The following is a 22,004-nucleotide window of genomic DNA, read 5'->3' as shown; positions in this document are numbered from 1 at the left end:
CATAGCGATATCCGAATTCTAAGGACGTATAGCTACTCCGGTCAGAGATACTTTACCAATGTTGAGATGGATGAAGCCGGGTCCATCACGTTCCATCTAAGGGAAACGGATCACTGACCTGTATCGATGAAGTTCTACTGTACTAAAATGGGTTTCAGCCCTACATAGGCGGTGCAGCTACTACACAGTACGTAGTTGTAGCTGAAGTGAGTCTATGACCCACAAAGATTGCTACTCTCTAGATTTGACATTTATATAAGCATTCAGGAACCGAAGGTCGCTTGCAATTGATTGCCATACTGTCGTATAAAATGTGTACTGGAATAGTAGAAGAATACATAAGATAAACAGATTATATTCCTGTATAGCAATTATCTATCTAATGTCCCAGGTTCTGGGGAGCAGCAGTGGCCGGTCCCTCCGGGGTCACATAAGCCTACTAAATTAGCCACATTACAACATTGGAAAGATAGAACATACCTTGGTCATCCCCCCGTCCACCACAAAGTCACTGCCGTTGACGAAACTGCTCTCGTCACTGGCCAGAAAGACCACCGCATGTGCCTGCTCAACGGCCTCGCCGAATCGACCCGTCGGGAAGTGCACCTCGCGACGGAACCGCTTGGGCTGGTCATCACCCAGCCAGTCCTGAAGAAGTGGGGTGCTACGCAAGTCAGCCACAATCACAGACACATACAAGAACTAAACATACTTCAACGGCGCAGGACATAACGCGTTGAACCGGATTCCCTCGCGCGCATGCACAATGGCTAACTCGCGGGTCAACGCAAGCACAGCACCCTTGCTAGCGGTGTATGCCAGCTGAGGGGTGGCGCTACCGACCAACGCGACCACGCTGGCCGTGTTGATGATGCTTCCGCGGGTCTTCTTGTGGCGTCGCATGCTCAGCACGGCATGCTTGCATCCGAACCACACTCCCTTGACATTGATGTTTTGCGTCATATCCCAGATCTTCTCGGGAGTATCCACCGCATCGGCATCGTCGGCATGCATGATTCCCGCGTTGTTGAAGATGACGTCTGTGCCGCCCCAGCTATCTTGGGATTCCACCATGGCCTGCACGTCGGATTCCTTGGATACGTCGCATTTGGTAGTCTCCACGCGCGGAGCCGTCGGCACAACTTCTTTCACTTTGGCCAATGCCTTCTCGAGTGCCGGAGCGGAAATATCGGCCATGAGGACGTTGGCGCCCTCGCGAGCAAAGAGGATGCTGGTTTCGAGACCAATGCCTCTGTAGAGGGTCAGGGACAGTGGTATATGGAAGTGGGAGTGGCTCACCCTGCAGCACCGGTGATGATGGCATTCTTGCCCTGAAGACGACCTCTGGGTGCAGCCATTTCGATCTATAGTAGGCTCATTCATTAATAGCTGGACTGCGGCAGTTTCAAGGATGATGTCACGACAGGGATTACCGACTAGGATTGGACAGGGATGGAACGTACTTACACAGTGGTGACGTTTTCTGGGAGCAGAGGAGAATTGAAACGGTACTCTGGAATGATCCGAACGGAGAGGAAGAAGAGATAAAATAGAAGGAAGGAGAAGAAGAAGAAGAAGAAGAAGAAAAGATACCAACACACGCTGGGCAGTGATTAGCTAAGCGAGGTCCGATGAAGTTGATTGCTGAAGACAGTCAGATGAATTCAGGAATAGACAAAAGATGAAGGAGTAGTGCAATTGACATAATAATTGGATCTCCTGTATCTAGATACCAGTCACTCACAGTCGTGGCTGGGGATTATCAGTATCACTATCATCATCATCATACTGTGGCTTTGATCACCGCCTAGTAACCGCTCGGTCCGCTTCCTTTTCTTTCTCTTCCTGTTTCTCAGTCCCTTTCCTCCTCTCCTTCTCTCTCTAGTAAGTATATTTGCCTCCCACTTCACGGGAGTTTGCACGGATTCATCTCTCTCCAGCCATCATGTGCTCTACCCCCGTCACTCTCGACAATGTCGCCCAACTCCTCGAAGATGATACCCGCGTCAAACTGGCTGGCGTCGACGTTGACGGCATGCTGCGCGGTAAACTAATCTGCAAGAAGAAATTCCTCTCCACTGTCGCTGATGGGTTTGGTTTTTGCTCCGTGGTGTTTGGCTGGGATATGCACGACCGAACTTATTACAAGGAGTTGGCCATCAGCAACAAGGACAACGGATACCGCGATCTCGTTGCCGTCCCGGATTTGAGCAGCTTTCGCCGGATTCCCTGGGAGAATAACGTGCCCTTCTTCCTCGTCAGTTTCCTCGACCCCGACACGCGACAGCCAGTGTGCGCATGCCCACGTGGTTTGCTGCGAACGGCGCTGCGCAAGGCGGAAGCGGCGGGATACAGGGCCATGGCTGGTGGTAAGTGGCTGCTTACCTGCCTCCGTGGAGGGTTCATTGCTGACCTATCTAGCCGAATATGAGTTCTACCAGTTCCGCGTCCCTCAAGAATACTCCTCCCCCGAGCGCAGCGCTTCCTCCACGGTTGCCTTCCTCAAAGACAACCCCGTCGAGTCGCTGCCGTCTCTGACGGAAGGGATGTTTGCATACAGCCTGACCCGCCCGATCCATAACCAGGACTACTACTATGGTGTGTTCGATGCCTGCGAACAGTTCAATTGCGAAATCGAGGGATGGCACACGGAGAGCGGACCCGGGGTTTTCGAGGCTGTGAGTAACTACAGCATGAAGGGCGTGCGGGCGGGCAGGCTGACACGACCAGGCATTACAATTCGGGGAGGCCAAGGAGATGGCCGATAAAGCGGGACTTTTCAAGTAAGTCGGAGGATCAAAGCTACGCAGGAGACGTGCTGATGGCTCACCCTACAGATTCGTTGTCAAATCGATTGGCACCAAGCACGGAATTACTCCCACCTTCATGGCCAAGCCGCGCGAAGGTCTGCCCGGCAACAGCGGCCACATGCATATCTCACTGGTAACCAGCGACGGTCAGAATGCCTTCCTCCGCAGCAACCCCGACCCATCACCGCCGTACGCGGACGTGGCACATCTGTCCGACTTGGGTCGACATTTCCTGGCTGGGGTGTTGACTGGTCTACCGGATATTATGCCGCTGTTTGCCCCAACGGTCAACTCCTACAAGCGTCTCGTAGAGAACTTTTGGGCCCCTGTGACGGTGTCCTGGGGATTGGAACACCGCGCCGCGTCTATCCGAGTCATCAGCCCGCCTACAGCCAGCCCCAAGGCTACGCGGTTGGAGGTGCGCGTGCCCGGCGCGGACGCCAATCCGCATTTCGTTCTGGCAGCGGTGGTTGCGTTGGGATGGCGCGGGGTAGAAAAGAAGCTGGCGATTCCGGTTCCCCCACTAAGCAAGGGCGAGGAGATGGGGGGTACCGGCGACCAGGGGGGTGCGACTGGCCAAGTCGCTGCGAGAAGCGACCGCCGCCTTTATGCGTCCGGATAGTGTTGCGCGGGAGGTGTTTGGGGATGCATTCGTGGATCATTTTGGGGGCACCCGCGAGCACGAAGCGCGTCTCTGGGAGGATGCGGTTACTGACTGGTACGTTCATTCTGCATGAGGGATTCTGAGAGGATACGAGGGGATATATTTGAGGGGATAGGCTGACGAGGATCTACTAGGGAGGTGCGACGATACATCGAAACGGTCTAGACCGTATGCACATGCGATGGAACCCAGAGCTGGTTATTTCTGGCGAGGACTGTCTGGGTAATTCTGCAGGACCAAGCCGTGAGAACCCGAGCGAGTAGATATCGGAAGAGAATCGGAAGAGACGAGAATCACATGCATGATGCCGTTCACATGCCACTGGGTTGGAACCGGTTTGATTGGACCATGGAATGCATGGACGGTTCAATACAGTATGGACTTAGGACACTGCTCCGATCTTTTACATTGAAGTGGATGATAGGCAACAGGGGTATTATGTGCAATTGAGCTGGATGCCGATAGCGGCCTGAAGCGATGGACTCTGAGCCGCGGATCTGATCGGGTGTGGAAGCTTTTCCTCTGATTTGGGTCCTCGGTTGTCACTGTACGGAGAGTGTACAGTGTCTGTACAGCGATGGATGATGGATGGATCGATATGAGGATTATTATGAGAGAGGCGAGATGATCAATATCATATATCTAATGATCTAATTTTCATGATATCACTGCAAATCCAACCGGTACACGCCGTATCCCGATGAGGGGAATCTGTTCTGTATTGGAGGACTGAGGCAGCGAGGCATCCAGTCGGCCGAGACGTAGCGAACGTGTATTGTGTATTGTAACGCCTGGTTTTCCCGCGGATAACTCACGTGCTGTCCCAAGCAGGCAAGTTCCGCTCACCCTCGGGGGCCCTGATTGGCTCCCCTGGGCCGCGGTTAGACATGGTCCTACTGACGTATGCGACCAGAGCTATACTTAATAGTCGACATGCCGAGGTGTTCTCGAGTCTGTTTGCACTTCTTCTCTTGATTGTATATCTGTGTATCAATCGTCTACCAGATCTATCAGATACCATCCATCGTCAAGTGAACAAGTGAACAAAAAAAAATGGCCCAGATCGACGCCCACCTCAAAGACGTCGCCATCCTCGGCGCCATCCCTGGCGACGCCCGCAAGATCCTCACCCGTGACGCCTGTGCCTTCCTGGCCATTCTGCACCGCACCTTCAATCCCACCCGTAAAGCACTGCTGCAGCGTCGCATCGAACGCCAGGCCGAGATTGACAAGGGCCATCTGCTCGACTTCCTGCCCGAGACCAAGCACATTCGCGAGAACGATGCCTGGAAGGGCGCCCCCCCAGCTCCGGGGCTGGTCGATCGTCGGGTCGAGATCACCGGGCCCACGGATCGCAAGATGGTGGTGAATGCGTTAAACTCGGATGTGTGGACCTACATGGCTGATTTTGAGGGTACTTTCTCCCCAGGGGATAGATATAGTTAGGATAGGGCTAATAATGTATAGATTCCAGTGCCCCCACGTGGGAAAACATGATCAGCGGCCAAGTAAACCTGTACGACGCCATCCGTCGTCAAGTGGACTTCAAGCAAGGCGGAAAGGAATACAAGCTACGCACCGACCGTCAGCTGCCCACATTGATCGCGCGCGCACGAGGCTGGCACCTCGACGAGAAGCATTTTACCGTTAATGGCGAGCCTATCTCCGGCAGTCTCTTCGATTTCGGACTGTACTTCTTCCACAATGCGCGCGAGCTCGTCCGCCGTGGCCACGGTCCTTACTTCTACCTCCCCAAGATGGAGTCCCATCTCGAAGCCCGTCTGTGGAACGATGTCTTCAACCTCGCCCAGGATTATATCGGTATGCCCCGTGGTACTATCCGAGGTACCGTGCTGATCGAGACCATCACTGCTGCGTTTGAGATGGATGAGATTATCTACGAATTGCGTGATCATAGCTCCGGGTTGAACTGTGGTCGTTGGGATTATATCTTCTCGTTTATCAAGAAGTTCCGGAAACATAAGGACTTTGTCCTCCCTGATCGGTCGGACGTTACCATGACCGTGCCATTCATGGATGCGTATGTTAAATTGTTGATTAAGACCTGTCATCGACGAGGTGTTCACGCCATGGTACCCCCTCCTCCTTCTCCTTCTTCCTCATGTAATAAACACTTGCTAATTGCAATAGGGAGGCATGGCCGCTCAAATCCCCATTAAAAACGACCCCGCCGCCAACGACAAAGCAATGGAGAGCGTCCGAGCGGACAAACTGCGCGAAGTGCGCGCCGGCCACGACGGAACCTGGGTGGCCCATCCGGCCCTGGCATCCATCGCCTCTGAAATCTTCAACAAACACATGCCAACTCCGAACCAGCTTTTCGTGCGCCGCGAAGACGTCCACATCACCGCCAACGACCTCCTCAACACCAACGTCCCTGGTAAAATTACCGAGGCCGGAATCAGAAAGAACCTCAACATCGGTCTCTCCTACATGGAAGGCTGGCTGCGTGGCGTCGGCTGTATCCCGATCAATTTCCTCATGGAGGATGCGGCCACCGCGGAGGTGTCGAGGTCCCAGCTCTGGCAGTGGACTCATCATGGGATTTCCACCGCGGACGGGAAGAAGGTTGACAAGGCGTATGCGCTGCGTTTACTCAAGGAGCAGGCGGATGAGCTCGCTGCTAAGGGACCAAAGGGGAATAAGTATCAGCTTGCGGCGAGGTATTTCGCTGGTCAGGTTACCGGGGAAGATTATGCGGATTTCTTGACTAGTTTGTTGTATAATGAGATTTCGAGCCCTGGGCAGGCTTCGAAGTTGTAGGTGATTTTGACATTGTTTGGCGGGGGGTTATGATTATGTGTATAGGTTTCTTTTTTATTTTATTCCCGGTTAAGTAAATTGATGATATTTTCATATGCAATGATTACATTATATCCAATAAATTATTTGAACTCTCTCTGAGAGACAGACAGTCACTGGTAGAACTAATCATTCTACATCTGGAAACAGGTACAGATATACCAAGAGATACAAAATGTATACAGACAGATATACTCCGTAATGTTTGACAAATGTACTAGAAGTTCCTATTTTGCTTATTCCTATTTCTTAACAATTTAGTTCTTCAGTAAATTTTAGGTCTACCGTATCTTACACAGAGTCGAGTAAAGCGTTCACAGTATGTACAAGAAATCGAACAACTAAACGAAAGCAGATGCAGCACTGACAAGATCCTGTGCCGAGTAGTCGAGATAAGCGTCTGATGAACTGACGCTGCTCTGGCTTCAAATCTCGATAGATTCCCTATTTTCAAGGTATGTATCCTTCTTTTTATTGAGTCCAGTGGTTTCTGTCCCCTCGTTTGTGGTATTCATGTTTGGTTTCTCCGATAAACGGTCCAACTTCTGAGTCGAGTTGACTGCGTTGGAGGCAACTGATCTGTAGATTGAATTACCGAGTTGGTCCACGCAGAATGTTCTCTTCTACTACTATTACCAGTCCGACGAACACCTCAGAATCTCCCTTCCAAAGGCAAATTGCGCGAACTAAACCCCACCAACACCTCGTGCAGTCCACCTGGCATCACCCAGTTTTGCTGTCGCGTACTCCAGTAGCTGAGATCCTTGCGCGTCAAGCATCAGCTGCACCGTGCGCTGCTCGCCCGGTTCCAGCGCCACCTTGGTGAAATTCCGTAGCACACGTTCTGGGAAGTTGATGCGCTCTTGCTTTTGTTTTGTCTGGATCTCACGCGGCTGGACAGGCACCAGGTCACCCTCCGTCACCCCCTCAGGATACGACACGTATACTTGCACCACCGTCTGTCCTGTCCGAGATCCTGTGTTCTTCACTTGCACCTCGATCTGCGCTATCGCCTCGTATAACGCCGGGTTGCCGCCCATCCCGCCTCCCGCTGGCGATGATGGATACGATAGCCCATAGCCATTCGGGTAGTGAGTGTAGTTGGCGGGCCTCGTGTGGTCCATGCTGGACAGATACGGATAGATGAACCGGGGCAACGTCACTATGTTCTCAGGAAACTCGACGCTTTCGTTGGTCGGTGGTACTGGGTTGTATTCCGGGGGCGACAGCCGTTCCGCAGACGATGCGGATGCCAGTGGGGACTTGGACTGCAGCACGTCGATGTTCAGGTCGGACATCTCAAACGTCGTATATGATAGACCGAATCCAAACTCGAAGCGAGGCGTAATATTGTACCGGTCAAAATGGCGATGGTCGATGTACAGCGAGTCGGAAAAGTCTACATGCGGCGTCTTCCCGTTCGCCTCGTATAGCACCTGGGCCCCCGGTCCATAATCCTCCAGGCTCTTTCCAACCGTGTATGGGAGCCGGCCGCTGGCGTCGACATCGCCAAACATCACGTCCACCAGGGCACTGCCGCTCTCCTGTCCGGGCAAATGGGCGAAGAGCACAGCGTGCACCCCCGGCAGGTCAATCCATGACTCTGCCACCACCGGGCCCACGGCGTGCAACACGACGACTGTGCGACCCTGGCCATTACCGCAGTTGTTGGCCACCGTCTGGATCAGCGTGTCGCCGCCTTTCTGCACAAACAGGTTCGGCCGGTCACCGTGGATACCTCCGGAGGAGATATACCCTTCGCCCGAGTTGGCATTGACAAATACCAGACACAGATCTTTGTCGGCCGCGTCCGCCGGCATCACCGCGTTACGCAGGTAGGACGTGGTCTGCACTGGCGTCGTCCATGCCTCCTCGATGGCCTGCTGAGGAGCCACAAGGTACGGGAACTCCACCGTGCCGCTGCCCCAGCCGGACGCCAGGGTTCCCTGGGTGCATCCTCGGTCAGGGCAGGCGTTGGGCCCCTGGGCGGGCCGGCGTCGTCGCCATAAATGCCCACTCGATATCCATCCGCAGGGTTGCGCGACAGCGGCAGAGTGTTGTCCTCGTTCTTCACTAGCACGGTGCCTTCGGCGGCCACCTTGCGAGCAACGATACGGTGCGCATTGTCGCCCTGGCCCTGCACGTCTACGTACCAATTCACACGGTCCCAATCCCGTGGACTGCCGTGTTGCAACCAACCCTCCACGTCATCGGTCCAGGAGGAGAAGTTTGGACCTCCATCTCCGTCTGGACGCGGTGGAGACCATCGGTCTTGTCCCAGATGGTACCAGGTGGCCACAATGCGGGTGACCATGTCATTCAGCCGTTCCATCGGAATCGAGGTGTTGAGCACAGCCCGCGTAAGCTCACTTCCCCACAGGGATTTACCGTCCATCCAATGCAGGCCGTCGCCTGGCATACTCATATCCAGTCCGCTGAGGGCACTGTTGATCCCCGACCGCTGGGCCAGCCAGTCGGACTGTACGAACCCTTGGAACCCGAGCTCGTCCTTGAGGATGCCGTTGAGCAGCTTACTGTTCTCGCAGGAGTGGCTGTTGTTCACCATCTGGTATGCACACATGACGCTGGCTACGTCGGCGCGGATGCTCTCGGCAAACGGCCATACAAACACCTCGTGCAGCGCGCGATCGCCGATGTTCGACGACAAGGCGCTCGCGATGCCCCATTCAAATGGCTGCCGGAAATGCTCCTGCTCGTTCAGAACGTAGTGTTTCGCCGTCGCCATGACCCCGTTGCTTTGGATGCCACGGATAGTCTCCGCAGCAGCCACTCCCTGCAGCACCGGATCCGAGCCGAAAGACTCCCAGTTCCGGCCACCGGCAGGCATCATGCCCAGCGGGCCCATGGATGGGCCCAGGAGAACATTGACGCCTTTGAGTCGTGCCTCCAGCCCCAGCGCGACGCCCCGCTCGTGCATTAACTCTCGATTCCAGGTGGCTGCGGTAGTGAGACCCGGCGGAAAGGCCGAGACATGGTCTGCATATCGAATGCCCATCGGACCGTCCTGGAGACACAGCGAAGGGAATTTCACGAGATTCGCTGGACCTATCGCGACCACGTAGTCAGTCCCATGATCTTTCTTTGCTCGACCGGATTTCTCCCAATAGACATACCCGTATTCCCTACGCAGAGACCCATCTGCCAGCCCGTTCCCGTCGTAATATTAATCTTCTCCATCAGAGTCATTCTCTCCACCAACAGCTGGGCTTTGCGATAATCCTCTGCCCATTCCTCGAAGATGCCCCCTCGCGGCGTCGGAAACCAGGATTCGGCGGGAAGTAGCTACAAGTTCTGCTGGTCAGCAACACACCAAACCTGGGGAACAGTTGTCGACGCACGGAATTCGAATCATCCTCCTTAGGCCAGGACCAGGAAAAGCTCAGAAATCCCCAGACCAGCAATACCAACCCAATGGCAACGACAGCCAGCGTCCACCACCAGAACCTGGAATAGTAAACTGCCCACCATTGTTGCTGCCGACCGCAACTCCTGCCGAACTTCTCCCCCGGTTTTACCGGATTCCCGTATGCATCTGTGTCAGAGTCATCATCCCAGAGTCCGTACTGTCGACTGGCCGATAGCAATTCCTGTTCCGCTTCGGTGATGGTATCTAGGTAGGCCTCGACGTCGGCAGAGTTGCGCGCTCCTACGTCGGCGGTCGCATCTTCCGCGGCAAGGGGGGAGCCGGTCGAGCGGTCGAGCGAACGTAGTTTTATGAAGGATTCGTCCTCGTTCGAGGGATCGGAGAGATCGGAGAGAGGGAGCGAGTCATCGTCGGATTGCTGATCGTGCGATTCCCCCTGGACAGGGGTGTAGCGTTGGGAGGAAGAGCCGGCATGGTTGTCCCAGAAGAGGGCAGGCATGGTAGGACTAAAACGAGAACATGGAGGCGAGAGACATGTAGAGCAAGAGAAGAAAAGGAGAATAGCCGTGACAGGATGCAAAGCTGAAGTGCCCAAAGAGCGATGATTGTTGATGCTGCGGTTAGAACATGTGGACGGCCAATCAGCTCGGCGACGCGTGGAGATTACGCGGACATTGGATATTATTCTAGGATTGAGGAAGAAATAATATTATTAATATCAATCAATCATTTAAGAGATGGTTGGGAGTATGGATGAGGATGGAGACGGGGAAGAAGGAGAGAGAAAGGGAAGTTGTGCCCTTAGGTAATGACGTCTGCCAGAAATCTCCGAATCAATCTATCTACAAAAGCTTCCTCGATATCGATCCTACCGTCTGATCTGCTCTTCAACCTCCCTATGTCGTGCTGTCTGTCCACGGAATGACCGTCGTCCTCGCAGGAACCAGTCGGCCGCAATCACCACCGCCACGACACCATACACAGCCGATATGTAGTTCATATCTAGCACGTCTGCATTAGCTGGGGTTTTCCACCATCAGGAGCAAGACAGTCACCTACCACCAGGTGTCACCGGATACACCGAAGGAAACGAATAGATCACCAGGCAGAACAAGGTCCACATCAACACCACAATATTACACGCCAGTCCAACGCGTCCCAGCCAAAACGGACCATGGGCTATACTTTCGCGTCCCCGCCACAGCAGACAGACAATCGGCACTACGTACGAGCTGTACAATAGCACGATGCACGCCGTTACCATGCTGTTGAACGCCGTAGACGAACCCAGATACAACAGTCCCAACAGCCCCACGATGAAGCAGCTCACGCTGTGCGCGTTCAATGGTACGTCCAACGTCGGATGAACTTGAGCCAGGAACCCGGCGGCGGGGAGCCCGCGATCGCGCGCAAACGACCAGCACAGGCGCGACTGCCAGGTGTGGCAGGCGATCTGGCATCCAATGCCCGTCGCCAGGATCAGGGACTCGAGAACGACGGCCCCGGCCTTGTTCTGCAGAGCCTGGTAGAAGAGGGCCAGAATCGGTACCTGGGTCGGGGTGTTGAGGATCTCTTCCAGGTCGCGCAGGCTAAAAAACATGGAGATGCAATAGAACCAGGAGGTGGTGAACCCGATCAGTACGGTGCAGAGGATGGCAATGGGAATGCTGCGTTCGGGGCGCGTCACCTCCTCGGCCAGATGGGTGGCCGAGTCAAGGCAAGCAAACACCCAGTTGGGATTAATCAGGCCCACTAGGAAGGCAAGGCCGTCTGAGGGCCAGCCCGTTGAGTTGACGAAGTTCGCGAAGACGAACTGCGCTGACGCGTGCGTTGGGGCCACGGCGGGCACGGTGATCAATATGACGGTGAACGAGATCAACGAGATATACAGAGTAGTGGTGGCTACCTTGGGCAGGACTTTACCCACGCAGTTGAATAGAAACGCAAAGAAATTGATTACCTCGTACGCGACCACCGTCTGCCAGGGCTTAAGTTCACTTCGCAGAATCAGAGCTGGATAGTTATGATAATATGCCAGGAAAGACACCTACAAGTCTGGATGCGTCAACCTCCACATACCGACCCCAGCCGATCCCAAGCTCAGGGCCACACTGGCGCAGGTGAAGATGGCTCCAGCCCACGCAAGCCACCCCGTCAGGTACGAGGCGAACGAGGCATATCGTGGGGGCGCCAGCTCGCTGGCCCAGAAGTACTGGCCTCCGGAGTTGGGCATGGCTGACGCCAGCTCGGACAAGGTGACGCCGACACAGGTGGAAATGAAGGCGATCCAGGGGATGCCATACATAGTCAACACCGTGCCCCCGGAGTTGATGCCGGTGATCAGCGACGCAGAGATGCCAAACCAGGAGTTGGCCAGCGAGAAAGCCACACCCAGCAGGGACAGCACCGAGAAATTGCGCTTCATCTCCTGTGCGTAGCCCATCTCGGCCAGTTTCCTCGCATCTGCATCCAGGCCGGATCTCTCTTGATCATCTTGCGGTACGGCACGCACTTGGTGGAATTTTATTATTCCCATCGTGCAGGATGTATAGATTGCAGGGAGGATAGCCGTTAGCGCAGTGGGATTTAGAAATGGTGATTCGGTATATAGTCTAACGGTAGGCAGGTAGTCGAGACCACTTTGAACCTTTGGACTGGGATGAAAGTGAGGGGTTGGCTGTACTGTGGTCAAACAAGGGATGTTCACAAGGGAGTCCATGACTGGTGCGTTATTGGCCGATGGGAGACACAGCCTCGATTCAGCCAGTTGCATAGATTAGATCAGGGAAATACCTGTGTAATGCCTAGATGGATGAGATAGATGCGTTCGATCTAGATGAAGTGAAGAGTTGTGATGGATATCAAAAGGATGGACGAAAAGAAAGAAGAGAATCCTCAGACAGGAAAGCTATGGAAGATGAACGATTGTATCAATTCCCTCAGCCTTTGGTTCAACTGCCCATCCGGCTCTCTTAGTGGCTCGCTTCGTTGCGAGGAGGATTGCTTGCCTGGATTGATGCTATCGTAGTTGTCAGTGTTCTGCAACTCCTTTGTTTCTATTTTCATATCTTTGGCATGAATACTAAATATCTGAGCAATAAATACTAGTCCAGTCTATTCTCTAGATATCTATACATCTCTAGGTAGAGATCACTGGTACAGTTTCCACTTGGATTCAATGATCATAACGACATCAATCAGTCAATCAAAAATAGAGACAAACATGCTAATCTTATTGAGACAAATCCATACGCTCGGGCCAATATAAATCGACTTTTATAGCGGACCGGCTCATTTCTTCAATCCCAGCAGGTTGATGCTCTTGGGTCGCTCAATGGGCAGACCCAGAGCCCGATCCCAGATCAGCTGCACCAGAGGTCCGAGGGCCCGGCTGACACCGAAGGTGACGGTGTAGTAGAGAGGCTTCTGGAATCCGTAGTGGTAGAAGAGCACACCCGATGCGGCATCGACGTTGGGGTGAGGGTTCTTGGTCTGATAATTTCTAGTCAGTATTTGTTCCCATACGCTTTTCATCACATGTTAACACACCTTTCCATGTTCAGTCAGAACACCTGGCGCAATCTCCGAGTTCTTCTTCACCAGCTGGAAGACCGGGTTGGCCAGGACATCCGGACGAGTGGCCGCAAAGTCCATCAGAGCCTGGAAACGCGGATCGGGCTTGCGGAGAACGCCATGTCCGTATCCCGGAACCACGCGGCCAGACTTCAAGGTGTCCCAGAGGTAAGTGCGCACATCCTCATCCGTGAACTTGGTGCCGATCTTGCCTTGCATGGCGAGGATCCAGCGAAGCACCTCCTGGGCGGCCAGACCGTGCAGCGGGCCGGCGAGACCCAGCAGACCGGCACTGTAGCTCAGGTAGGGGTCACTGAGGGCGCTGCCAACAAGGTGGGTGGCGTGGGCTGAGACATTACCACCCTCGTGGTCACCGTGCAGAGCCAGATACAGACGAAGAAGGTCGTGGAAGTCCTGGTTCTCCGCGCCGCCCTTACCCAGGAGCTCGGCAAAGTTGTGCGACCAATCCTGGGTAGGGTCCAAGGTCTGTCTGCCAACGAGGTCGACCTCGTCGGGACGGAAGACGAGGGCAGCGACGCGGGGAATCTTGGCCAGCAGGGCGATACTGTCGTCGAAGGTGGGCTCCCAGTACTCGGCCTTGTTGATGCCCTTCTCGTAGGCCTGGGCAAACTTGGACTCGGTGTTGAGGGCGGCGACCGCAACGGAGAGCTGGGTCATGGGGTGCATGGAGCGGGGGAACGACTTGATCAGGTCGAGGATGTGCTGGGGGAGGTAGGACTTCTCGGCCAGCTCGCGAGAGAAGGCGCGCACCTGGCTGGTGGAAGGGACCTGGCCGGTCAGGAGCAGCCAGAACATGGCTTCGGGTAGCATCTCGGTGCCGGTGGTGCCCTTGGGCAGCTCCTTTTGGCAGTCCTTGATGGTCTTGCCGTGGAAGCGGATGCCCTCGTCGGCGTCGAGCACGGAGCCCTCCCAGAGCATGGACTTGAGGCCACGCATGCCGCCAATGACGTTGCCGATCTTGACCTCCCCGATGACCTCATCGCTCTGCTGCTTCACCTGCTGGAAGAGCTCGCGCTTGGCGGGGATGACCGCCTTGAGGGCGGCTTTCAGATCGGGTTCCGCCGTCGCATAGGATCTGCGAGAGGTGTAGATAGCTAATTGGCGGGAAGACTGGAGGATGGTTCCATTAGTGTCTGCATTAGGGCGAGGCACAGAAGACCTTGACAAATGCCGGACTAACCTGAGCCAGCTTGGAAGCATGGCGAGTGGTTCGCATGGGCATGGCCATCGTAATCAAGAAGGGGGACGCAAGGTGGGGAGAATGGACAAGGTGGTAGAGTAAGGACTGGGGGTATAAACGGGAGGAATCTCAGGATGGAAAAGAAGAGAAAAAGTGAGTAAAAAAGACGAAGGGATCATTCGGATGACAGGAGCCCCTTCCATTGAGCCGGTTGGCCTCGGACGGTCAGGCAAAAACCGACCGAGGCAGGGCGGCTGCAGGCGGAGATCTGCCATTATGTAAGGGTTCCGCAGACTGCTTGTCAACCAGATCAAGTACTCCATAGAATCTATATAAATGGTATACTGTGCACAATATAGATTAGAGAATAGGAACTACCAAGCCATATTGCTCACATTCACAGGTCTGAGGTACTGGAGGTTGAGGTTGAGATACGGTCGGCGTCACATGGTCGGCAAGTCCAATGATAGGCGTACGAAGTAGAACTACGCTACAGATGAAGACTTGAAGGTGGTGAGAACAAGCTATGCCATACTATGTATACCCCCAGCTGTATACAATTGAGAACCCCTTCGACAAGCCTGTCCCTTATACTATATAAACAAACAAAAGATAAGGAGATTGTGGAATCCCAGAGAATGCTTAATCGGGAATATCCGCGGCTAGAGGATCTGGTGCGGGGTAACCCAAATGTGGTTTAGTGCCTTTTTGCCATTGCGGCCTCAGGCACTAAGGCATACAAACGCCACACTTTCTCAGCCACAAATGGGCTAGGCTGGTCTCAGCCACAATCAATCCTTTGGCACAATGCAGCCAATAGTAGCATCCCTTTTTGAGGCGGTGAGACTTTATTGGCTAATCGCAGCAGGCCCACGCCTCAGGCAGAGATTTCGCCAATGGAATCGGGCGCCCAAAAAAAAATAATTGTCGCCCCCGCCGTCATCGAAAGCTGAGTTCTCTCCAGATCATCCCCTTTTCTTTCGTTACTTTACTTCTTCAGTGTCATTTTCTTTGTTCTGTTGTATACCCTATTGCATCCTAGACGGACCATCCGGATCCGGAGGCCCAGCTTTTCGTTTAGCTCCAAAAAGTTATTTTTTTTGTTTTTGTTTTTTTGTTTTTGCTTTACTGTGTACAGGACGGCCCCGCATCGCCTTAAGAAAGCTTTGTGCGCTTGGATAGAAGAAGGCCACGTACAGTACGAACAACTCGAGGCCATCTAGTATATATCAAAGAATGCCACATTCCGAAACGCCCGTCATGCCGACTGCTGTATCCAAGACCCCCTCCTCAGTCCCTCCGACCACGGAGGAAATATCCTCCCTCGTCAATACCATCTTCACGGCAGAGACCTCTCAGCAGTCTCTCGATGCCTCGTACGCCCTGACGAATCTGCTGATCCAGAGCGTCGGATGCCGCGCCTTCCAATACTACCCGATCCTGCAGGAAGTCAGGAAAGCTGCCACAGATAAGAAGAATGGTGCCAAACGAGAGAGTGCGATGTTGATCCTGGGGGCCCTACTGGAGCTTTTCCCCCGGCAGCACCCTCTCAGCGAAGTGGTGTTTTTGCTGCAGGACGGCGGTGTGCTGCACCTGGCCCTGGATGCCCTCGCTGACAAGGGCGCCGTCGTGCGCGAGGCCGCTCAGTATGCGATCGATGCTTTGTTCGCCTGCCTGAAGCCCGAATCGATGGTCAACGCACTCCTCCCCGCCCTCTCGACCTATCTCAGCAAGGGGTCAGGCAAGTGGCAGGGATTCGTTGGGGCCTATTCCCTTATTGAAAAGATGGCAGTCAAAGCCCAGATCGGCACCGGGACCCGGCAGGAGGAGCTTGAGAAGGATTTGCTGCGCGAGGCAATGGGCAAAACACTGAAGGACCTGATCCCCTTGGTGGAATCTGGCATGCACGACCTGAAGAATGAGGTCGCCAAGCAGTCGATCAAGGCCATGAACGCTCTCACCACCCTCCTGTCCAACGACGATGTCGCCCCTCGAATCCCCCTGCTCATCAAGACCATGGAGCAGCCATCGGAGCAGACCCTGCAGAACGCCATCCACGCCCTGTCTCAGACCACTTTCGTGGCCGTCGTCACGTCCCCCGTCCTCGCTTTGCTGACGCCTTTGCTGGAACGTTCCCTGAATGCTCCCACCACCCCGCAGGAGACCCTGCGCCGGACTGTGGTGGTTGTGGAAAACCTGACCAAACTGGTCCACGATCCGGCCGAAGCGCGCACATTCTTGCCCAAACTCAAGCCTGGTGTGCAGGCTGTCAAGGACCGGGCCTCACTGCCTGAGGTTCGAGAACTTGCCACGCGCGCGCTGAATGTAATCGAAAAGGCCATGGGTGATAAGGATGTTGCCGCGGGATCTGTCGTTAAGACCACTCCGGAAGAGGTTCTGGCTGTTTTGGATGCCCAGATCCAGGCGAATGGGGGTCTCGCTGTTCCGGAACAACGCACTCTGTTCGAGCTCGGCAAGAACTATGTCGCCGAGATGGTGCGTGAAGATGTCAACTGCCGCATGCATGATAGGATCCCCGCTTGCATCGCCCCCTACCTCCGCGGATTGCTTCAGGAGGATAAGCAGGATGTCGTTGCCGAGGCGGTGCAGGCTCATTTCATCGAAGAAGATCACCGCAAATATGGCCAACCCGAACCGGACGACCCGAACGAGGTGGAGATCGTTAACGCCAACTTCTCCCTTGCCTACGGAGGCATGCTGCTCTTGTCCCACACGAACCTCCGCCTCTTGAAGGGCCACCGCTACGGTCTTTGTGGCCGCAACGGAGCCGGAAAGTCCACTCTGATGCGAAGCATCGCCAATGACAAGCTGGAGGGCTTCCCGCCACAGGACGTCGTGCGTACATGCTTTGTGGAGCACAACCAGGGCGAAGATGCGGACCTCAGCATCCTCGAGTACGTCTCCAAGGACCCTAAGATTGCCGCTGCTGGCCAGGAACACATCCGGAGCGTCCTTCTGGAGTTCGGCTTCACCGATGGCCCGGAGGGACGTCAGTCCCAGGGGGTGGGATCTCTGTCTGGTGGTTGGAAGATGAAGCTGGCACTGGCACGCGCCATGCTGATGAAAGCGGATGTGCTACTGCTAGACGAACCCACTAACCATTTGGATGTTGCCAACGTTAAATGGTTGCAGGATTATCTAAAGAAGCACACCGACATTACCAGCTTGATCGTCAGTCACGACTCAGGATTCTTGGATGAAGTTTGCACGGATATTTACCACTATGAGGGCAAGAAGTTGGTCTGCTACAAAGGTAACCTGGCCGATTTTGTCAAGGTCAAGCCCGAGGCGAAGGCCTACTACACCCTGTCTGCCAGCAACGTCTCGTTCAAGTTCCCTGCCCCCGGTATTCTAGCTGGTATCAAGTCCAACACTCGCTCGATTCTGCGGATGACCAACTGTTCCTACACCTACCCGGGGGCCAACAAACCGTCTCTGGTCGATGCGTCGCTGTCGCTCACTCTGTCGTCCCGTGTGGCGATCATCGGAGGCAACGGAGCTGGCAAATCGACATTCATCAAAATGCTGACCGGTGAAACCATCCCTCAGAGCGGAAAGGTGGAGAAACACCCCAATCTCCGTATGGGATACATCAAGCAGCACGCTCTGGAGCACGTGGAGATGCACTTGGAGAAGACCCCGAGTCAGTACCTGCAGTGGCGTTATGCCAACGGAGACGACCGGGAGGTGTTCCTGAAACAGACCCGTATCCTCACCGACGAAGACAAGGCCCAGATGGAGAAGCCCATAGATCTGGGTGACGGACGCGGACCTCGCCGCATCGAGGCACTTATTGGTCGGCAGAAGTACAAGAAAACCTTCCAGTACGAAGTGAAATGGGTTGGCCTCCTTCCCAAACACAACACCATGATCTCCCGGGAGACATTGATCGAGCTGGGTTTCTTCAAGATGGTCCAGGAGTTTGACGACCACGAGTCCTCGCGCGAGGGTCTCGGCTTCCGCGTTCTGGACCCCAAGGCGATCTCGAAACACTTCGAAGACATCGGGCTGGACCCGGAGATTGCGAACCACAACCAGATCTCTGGTCTGTCGGGAGGACAGAAAGTCAAAGTGGTGCTGGCGGGTGCCATGTGGAATAACCCTCACTTGCTGGTGCTGGACGAGCCCACCAATTTCTTGGATCGCGACTCGCTTGGTGGATTGGCGGTGGCCATTCGGGACTTCAAGGGTGGAGTGGTCATGATTTCCCACAACGAGGAGTTCGTGGGGGCCCTCTGCCCGGAGCAGCTGCACATTGCCGATGGACGCGTGGTGTCTCGAACCAACGCCGCCGTGTCGCTGGACCGATTCGAGGACAGCGCCACCAACTCGCCGCAGGCGGGCAGCACGGCGGCCAACTCGACGACCACCAGCGCCGCCGCATCCGCTGTTAACTCTGGCGCCGAGGACCAGGGCGAGCTCAAGTTCAAGGCCAAGAAGAAGAAGAAGATGACCCGTGCGCAGTTGAAGGAGCGTGAGGTGCGTCGTCGTCTGCGACACATTGAATGGTGAGTCAATATTCTGTACCCTAGACCTATACTATATGCTAACGTGTACAGGTTGAACTCGCCCAAGGGAACGCCTAAGCCTGTTGACACCGACGACGAAGCCTAGTAATGCTTTGTTACGATAGATTGTATGATGTTATTGGATTCTGACTTGTTATTGGTCGTTTGGTATAGAGGTGTCTGGTTTGGTTGGTAAATTTAGACTTGATTTAGTTTTTTGCCTAGCAATGATCTAATGTGATTACATTATCGCCAGACAAGTCGTAGATTTCTGTCATAGCACGTTGGATCTCTACATTTCTGTACCTACTTTTGTCATGGTTCACTATCGTACACCAATCAATATCAAGCTTTATAGATCCAATGATTGAGCACTAGCTATACTTTCAGACCACTATAAGCTTCTCAATTTCCTTCCTGATATCTAAAATATTTCAATAGCAGTGCGTATTGCTAGGTCCATCGAAACTATGGGACCGAATAAATCCAGAGCAAAGTCATACTAACGATCCCTAAAAGATATTTAATTTCAGAAATTTACCTACTATATTCTTAATAATCAATGGATCTTATTTAAGAAATGCTTACTTTCTCTATGGTGAATTCTCCAAATAATATCCCAACCATCAGTATCAACAAGCGCTGGTGTTTGCCTAGACACTTTGGCTGTTCGATCTCAGAAGAAAAGAGATGTCAGTAGATATGTCTAAGAAAACAGAGAAATGCATACTTATGGGTTATCGTAGATACCCTTTTTCACTAACCACAGTTCCAGCATGGCGTGTAGCTTCGTGTTCCCTTTGGAGCCTTGTGTCGGGATGTTCCTCAATTGCTGGTGGTCCGTATAGAGAATCGTCGGATACGGGCTGCCGATAATCATCCATCTGACTTCAGCTGAGTTTTATATCATCGTAAACAGTATCTACTACTTGATCAACGCGTGGCAATAGAAGAAACTCTGAACCTCTATAAGGAGTCCGAAGGTAGATAAATATCATGTATGGCTTCTGGTGAGTATTTCGAGGTTGATATTTGAATTAGCAGCGGTGGTATGTGTGAATGGTTCCAGTATGTTTCCCTTATTATACTGTTACTGCTCTTCTCCCGAGACAAGATAAGTAGTTAGACGACTCCTTACTGAACCAGCGTTCGTCCAGAAAAAGACACGATTAAAGATGACTAAATAAGATGAAGAAAAGGTAGTATGCACGTGTCGTTATGTTGCAGCTGTATCCTCGTCCGACTATAGGTTTAGTCAGACGACATTAAAGGTTATCGATCTCGTAACCTATTGTGAAGTAGTGGATGTGTAGAGAGAAGAAATCTGAGGATCAGCTGTTTCAATATCGGCACATCGTGGATGGTTATAGCCTTCCGGTCAGTATCCCCTATGTGCATGCTTGATCCGAGGAAAGCATCGCCGATAACTGGTTAAATCGTAGCCGGTCCTTCACGGTACACAGTTAGCATGTCCTTCTCTGTTGTCAAGTGGTTGGTTTTTCCCGGAAGGGGATGCAATTTGTATAGTGGATATCTGCGAAGTATAGTTGGTTTCCCTCACAACTTCAAAGCTCATTCCAGGTCATCATCCGGCATCCAGCCGGGAGACACACGCTATTGATCTTTGATGAGAGGCGATTTGTAGACATGGGATTGCCTTGGATGTTTGAAGGGGTCCTTGATAGTGATATTGGTTTGTATGCCCAGCAGGGCCTATTAGGATATTCTGTAGCGCCCTTGACGCAGGCTAGACGTCACCAACTGTCTTCTGCAACTTATATTTAACGTTAGAATTTTCTTATAGCTTATCCAAGCGTACTTTAGGATGAACCATCGAGAGTATCGCTGCCATCCTGTGGCATGCCTGCATGCAAACTGGAAAAGGAGAATTGCAGTTGATCAACCTCGATAGACACAGGTAGCTAACCAGAGGTCTAACTTCCTCTGCCATCCCAGTGTGGGACCGGGCGTGTGTTACTCTGGCGAGTACGCCTATCCATTGACGAAAGAGTAGGGCTCTGTGTTTCGTCCGATGTTTGGGGTTGTGAATCAGGATCAATCAACGCGAAATAAGGATAGATGGCCGTGAGGGAGGCTTTCGACCACGATGTATAGCCGACTGGCTTCTATCACATTCTCCCTCGACTTGTTCCTCGGCTTGTTGTGCGAGCATTTGTAAAACCAAGAGGTAAAGCAATTTTCTGCATCCATCACGGCCAATTGCCAATTTACTTGGTCTGGATTAATGTCCAATGAATTCTGCTAGCGACACTACCTCCTTGAATATACACTTCCAGTCGTACTCGAACAATGTAATTAGCTGATCAAACCTTTCAATATACGTTGGCTCGAGGACAAAATTGAACCCTCTAAACACGGTATGCATACCCATAGCCGAGTGTAAATAGGGTGATATGAGAAGCATGAAGGGGCGGCTTTTTACCCCAGAGGGTCTGTTCCATATCCCAGTATCAACATACCTATGACTCTTACCCACTCAGGGGTATTGAGCTCTTTACCCACAGTGGTAGCTCTGCTTCTTCAGGTGTATAATACCACAGTCGAGCTGTGAACAGGGCAACTGGGTCTAAGAGAGTGCATATTTTAATAAATTCCTGACTAAAGACAAGGCCAGCGAAAAGAGAAGAGAAATATGTAAGATAGCTGTATAGTTAGTGAAGAAGGCCGTTCACGCTCAAATTGATTCTTCCTATCATAATCTAGAAGATTCTTCATGACATTACTTAGTCTAACCTCACTATTATATGGAGTGATTCTAGTTAATAAAGTTGTATACAATAAGTGCCTGAAAGAGTATCCGAGTGGATTCCTCTAGCCCAAATCCGAGATTAACTCTTATGTATACAACACCTATACTCCGTTTGGACCATCCATCTATACAGAGCACTCAAGGCAGGTATAAATATCTTCATCTTCTTCTTCATCGTTTATCATTCAATCTATAATCTATTCTAACCCCCACCAGATATCTATATCATCCCTTCATTAATCAATAAAA

General features: G+C 52.9%; 7 protein-coding genes across 7 annotated transcripts; 3 read left to right on the top strand and 4 right to left on the bottom strand.

Moving 5' to 3' along the window:
* Nucleotides 1-379: 379 nt before the first annotated feature.
* Nucleotides 380-1,358, bottom strand: ATNIH1004_010117 (putative short-chain dehydrogenase/reductase family protein; the record flags this gene model as incomplete). Its single annotated transcript, XM_033574694.1, has 4 exons — nt 380-436; nt 481-664; nt 713-1,252; nt 1,300-1,358. The coding sequence occupies 4 exons, from the start codon at nt 1,356-1,358 to the stop codon at nt 380-382; spliced, it is 840 nt and encodes a 279-aa protein (XP_033422712.1).
* Nucleotides 1,359-1,945: 587 nt separating this feature from the next.
* Nucleotides 1,946-3,639, top strand: ATNIH1004_010116 (glutamine synthetase family protein; the record flags this gene model as incomplete). The annotated part of the gene is made up of 6 exons (XM_033574693.1): nt 1,946-2,369; nt 2,422-2,678; nt 2,731-2,783; nt 2,838-3,358; nt 3,405-3,528; nt 3,609-3,639. 6 exons carry the CDS (start codon nt 1,946-1,948, stop codon nt 3,637-3,639), a joined length of 1,410 nt encoding a protein of 469 aa, XP_033422711.1.
* Nucleotides 3,640-4,527: 888 nt separating this feature from the next.
* ATNIH1004_010115 (malate synthase) lies at nt 4,528-6,258 on the top strand (the record flags this gene model as incomplete). The annotated part of the gene is made up of 3 exons (XM_033574692.1): nt 4,528-4,888; nt 4,942-5,567; nt 5,626-6,258. 3 exons carry the CDS (start codon nt 4,528-4,530, stop codon nt 6,256-6,258), a joined length of 1,620 nt encoding a protein of 539 aa, XP_033422710.1.
* A 725-nt stretch (nt 6,259-6,983) lies between these two features.
* On the bottom strand, nt 6,984-10,181 carry ATNIH1004_010114 (beta-glucosidase; the record flags this gene model as incomplete). Its single annotated transcript, XM_033574691.1, has 4 exons — nt 6,984-8,243; nt 8,315-9,363; nt 9,432-9,600; nt 9,657-10,181. The coding sequence occupies 4 exons, from the start codon at nt 10,179-10,181 to the stop codon at nt 6,984-6,986; spliced, it is 3,003 nt and encodes a 1,000-aa protein (XP_033422709.1).
* Nucleotides 10,182-10,550: 369 nt separating this feature from the next.
* ATNIH1004_010113 (uncharacterized protein) lies at nt 10,551-12,218 on the bottom strand (the record flags this gene model as incomplete). Its single annotated transcript, XM_033574690.1, has 3 exons — nt 10,551-10,684; nt 10,742-11,679; nt 11,734-12,218. 3 exons carry the CDS (start codon nt 12,216-12,218, stop codon nt 10,551-10,553), a joined length of 1,557 nt encoding a protein of 518 aa, XP_033422708.1.
* A 755-nt stretch (nt 12,219-12,973) lies between these two features.
* On the bottom strand, nt 12,974-14,504 carry mcsA (putative citrate synthase Cit1; the record flags this gene model as incomplete). Its single annotated transcript, XM_033574689.1, has 3 exons — nt 12,974-13,174; nt 13,232-14,386; nt 14,457-14,504. 3 exons carry the CDS (start codon nt 14,502-14,504, stop codon nt 12,974-12,976), a joined length of 1,404 nt encoding a protein of 467 aa, XP_033422707.1.
* Nucleotides 14,505-15,716: 1,212 nt separating this feature from the next.
* ATNIH1004_010111 (putative mRNA-nucleus export ATPase (Elf1)) lies at nt 15,717-19,091 on the top strand (the record flags this gene model as incomplete). Its single annotated transcript, XM_033574688.1, has 2 exons — nt 15,717-18,985; nt 19,037-19,091. 2 exons carry the CDS (start codon nt 15,717-15,719, stop codon nt 19,089-19,091), a joined length of 3,324 nt encoding a protein of 1,107 aa, XP_033422706.1.
* Between the last annotated feature and the right edge of the window lie 2,913 nt (nt 19,092-22,004).

Source organism: Aspergillus tanneri (genome assembly GCF_003426965.1).
Source record: "Aspergillus tanneri strain NIH1004 chromosome Unknown AapTan_5_pilon_pilon_pilon, whole genome shotgun sequence".
Lineage (NCBI taxonomy): Eukaryota > Fungi > Ascomycota > Eurotiomycetes > Eurotiales > Aspergillaceae > Aspergillus > Aspergillus tanneri.
This window is presented reverse-complemented; position numbering and strand designations above follow the sequence as displayed.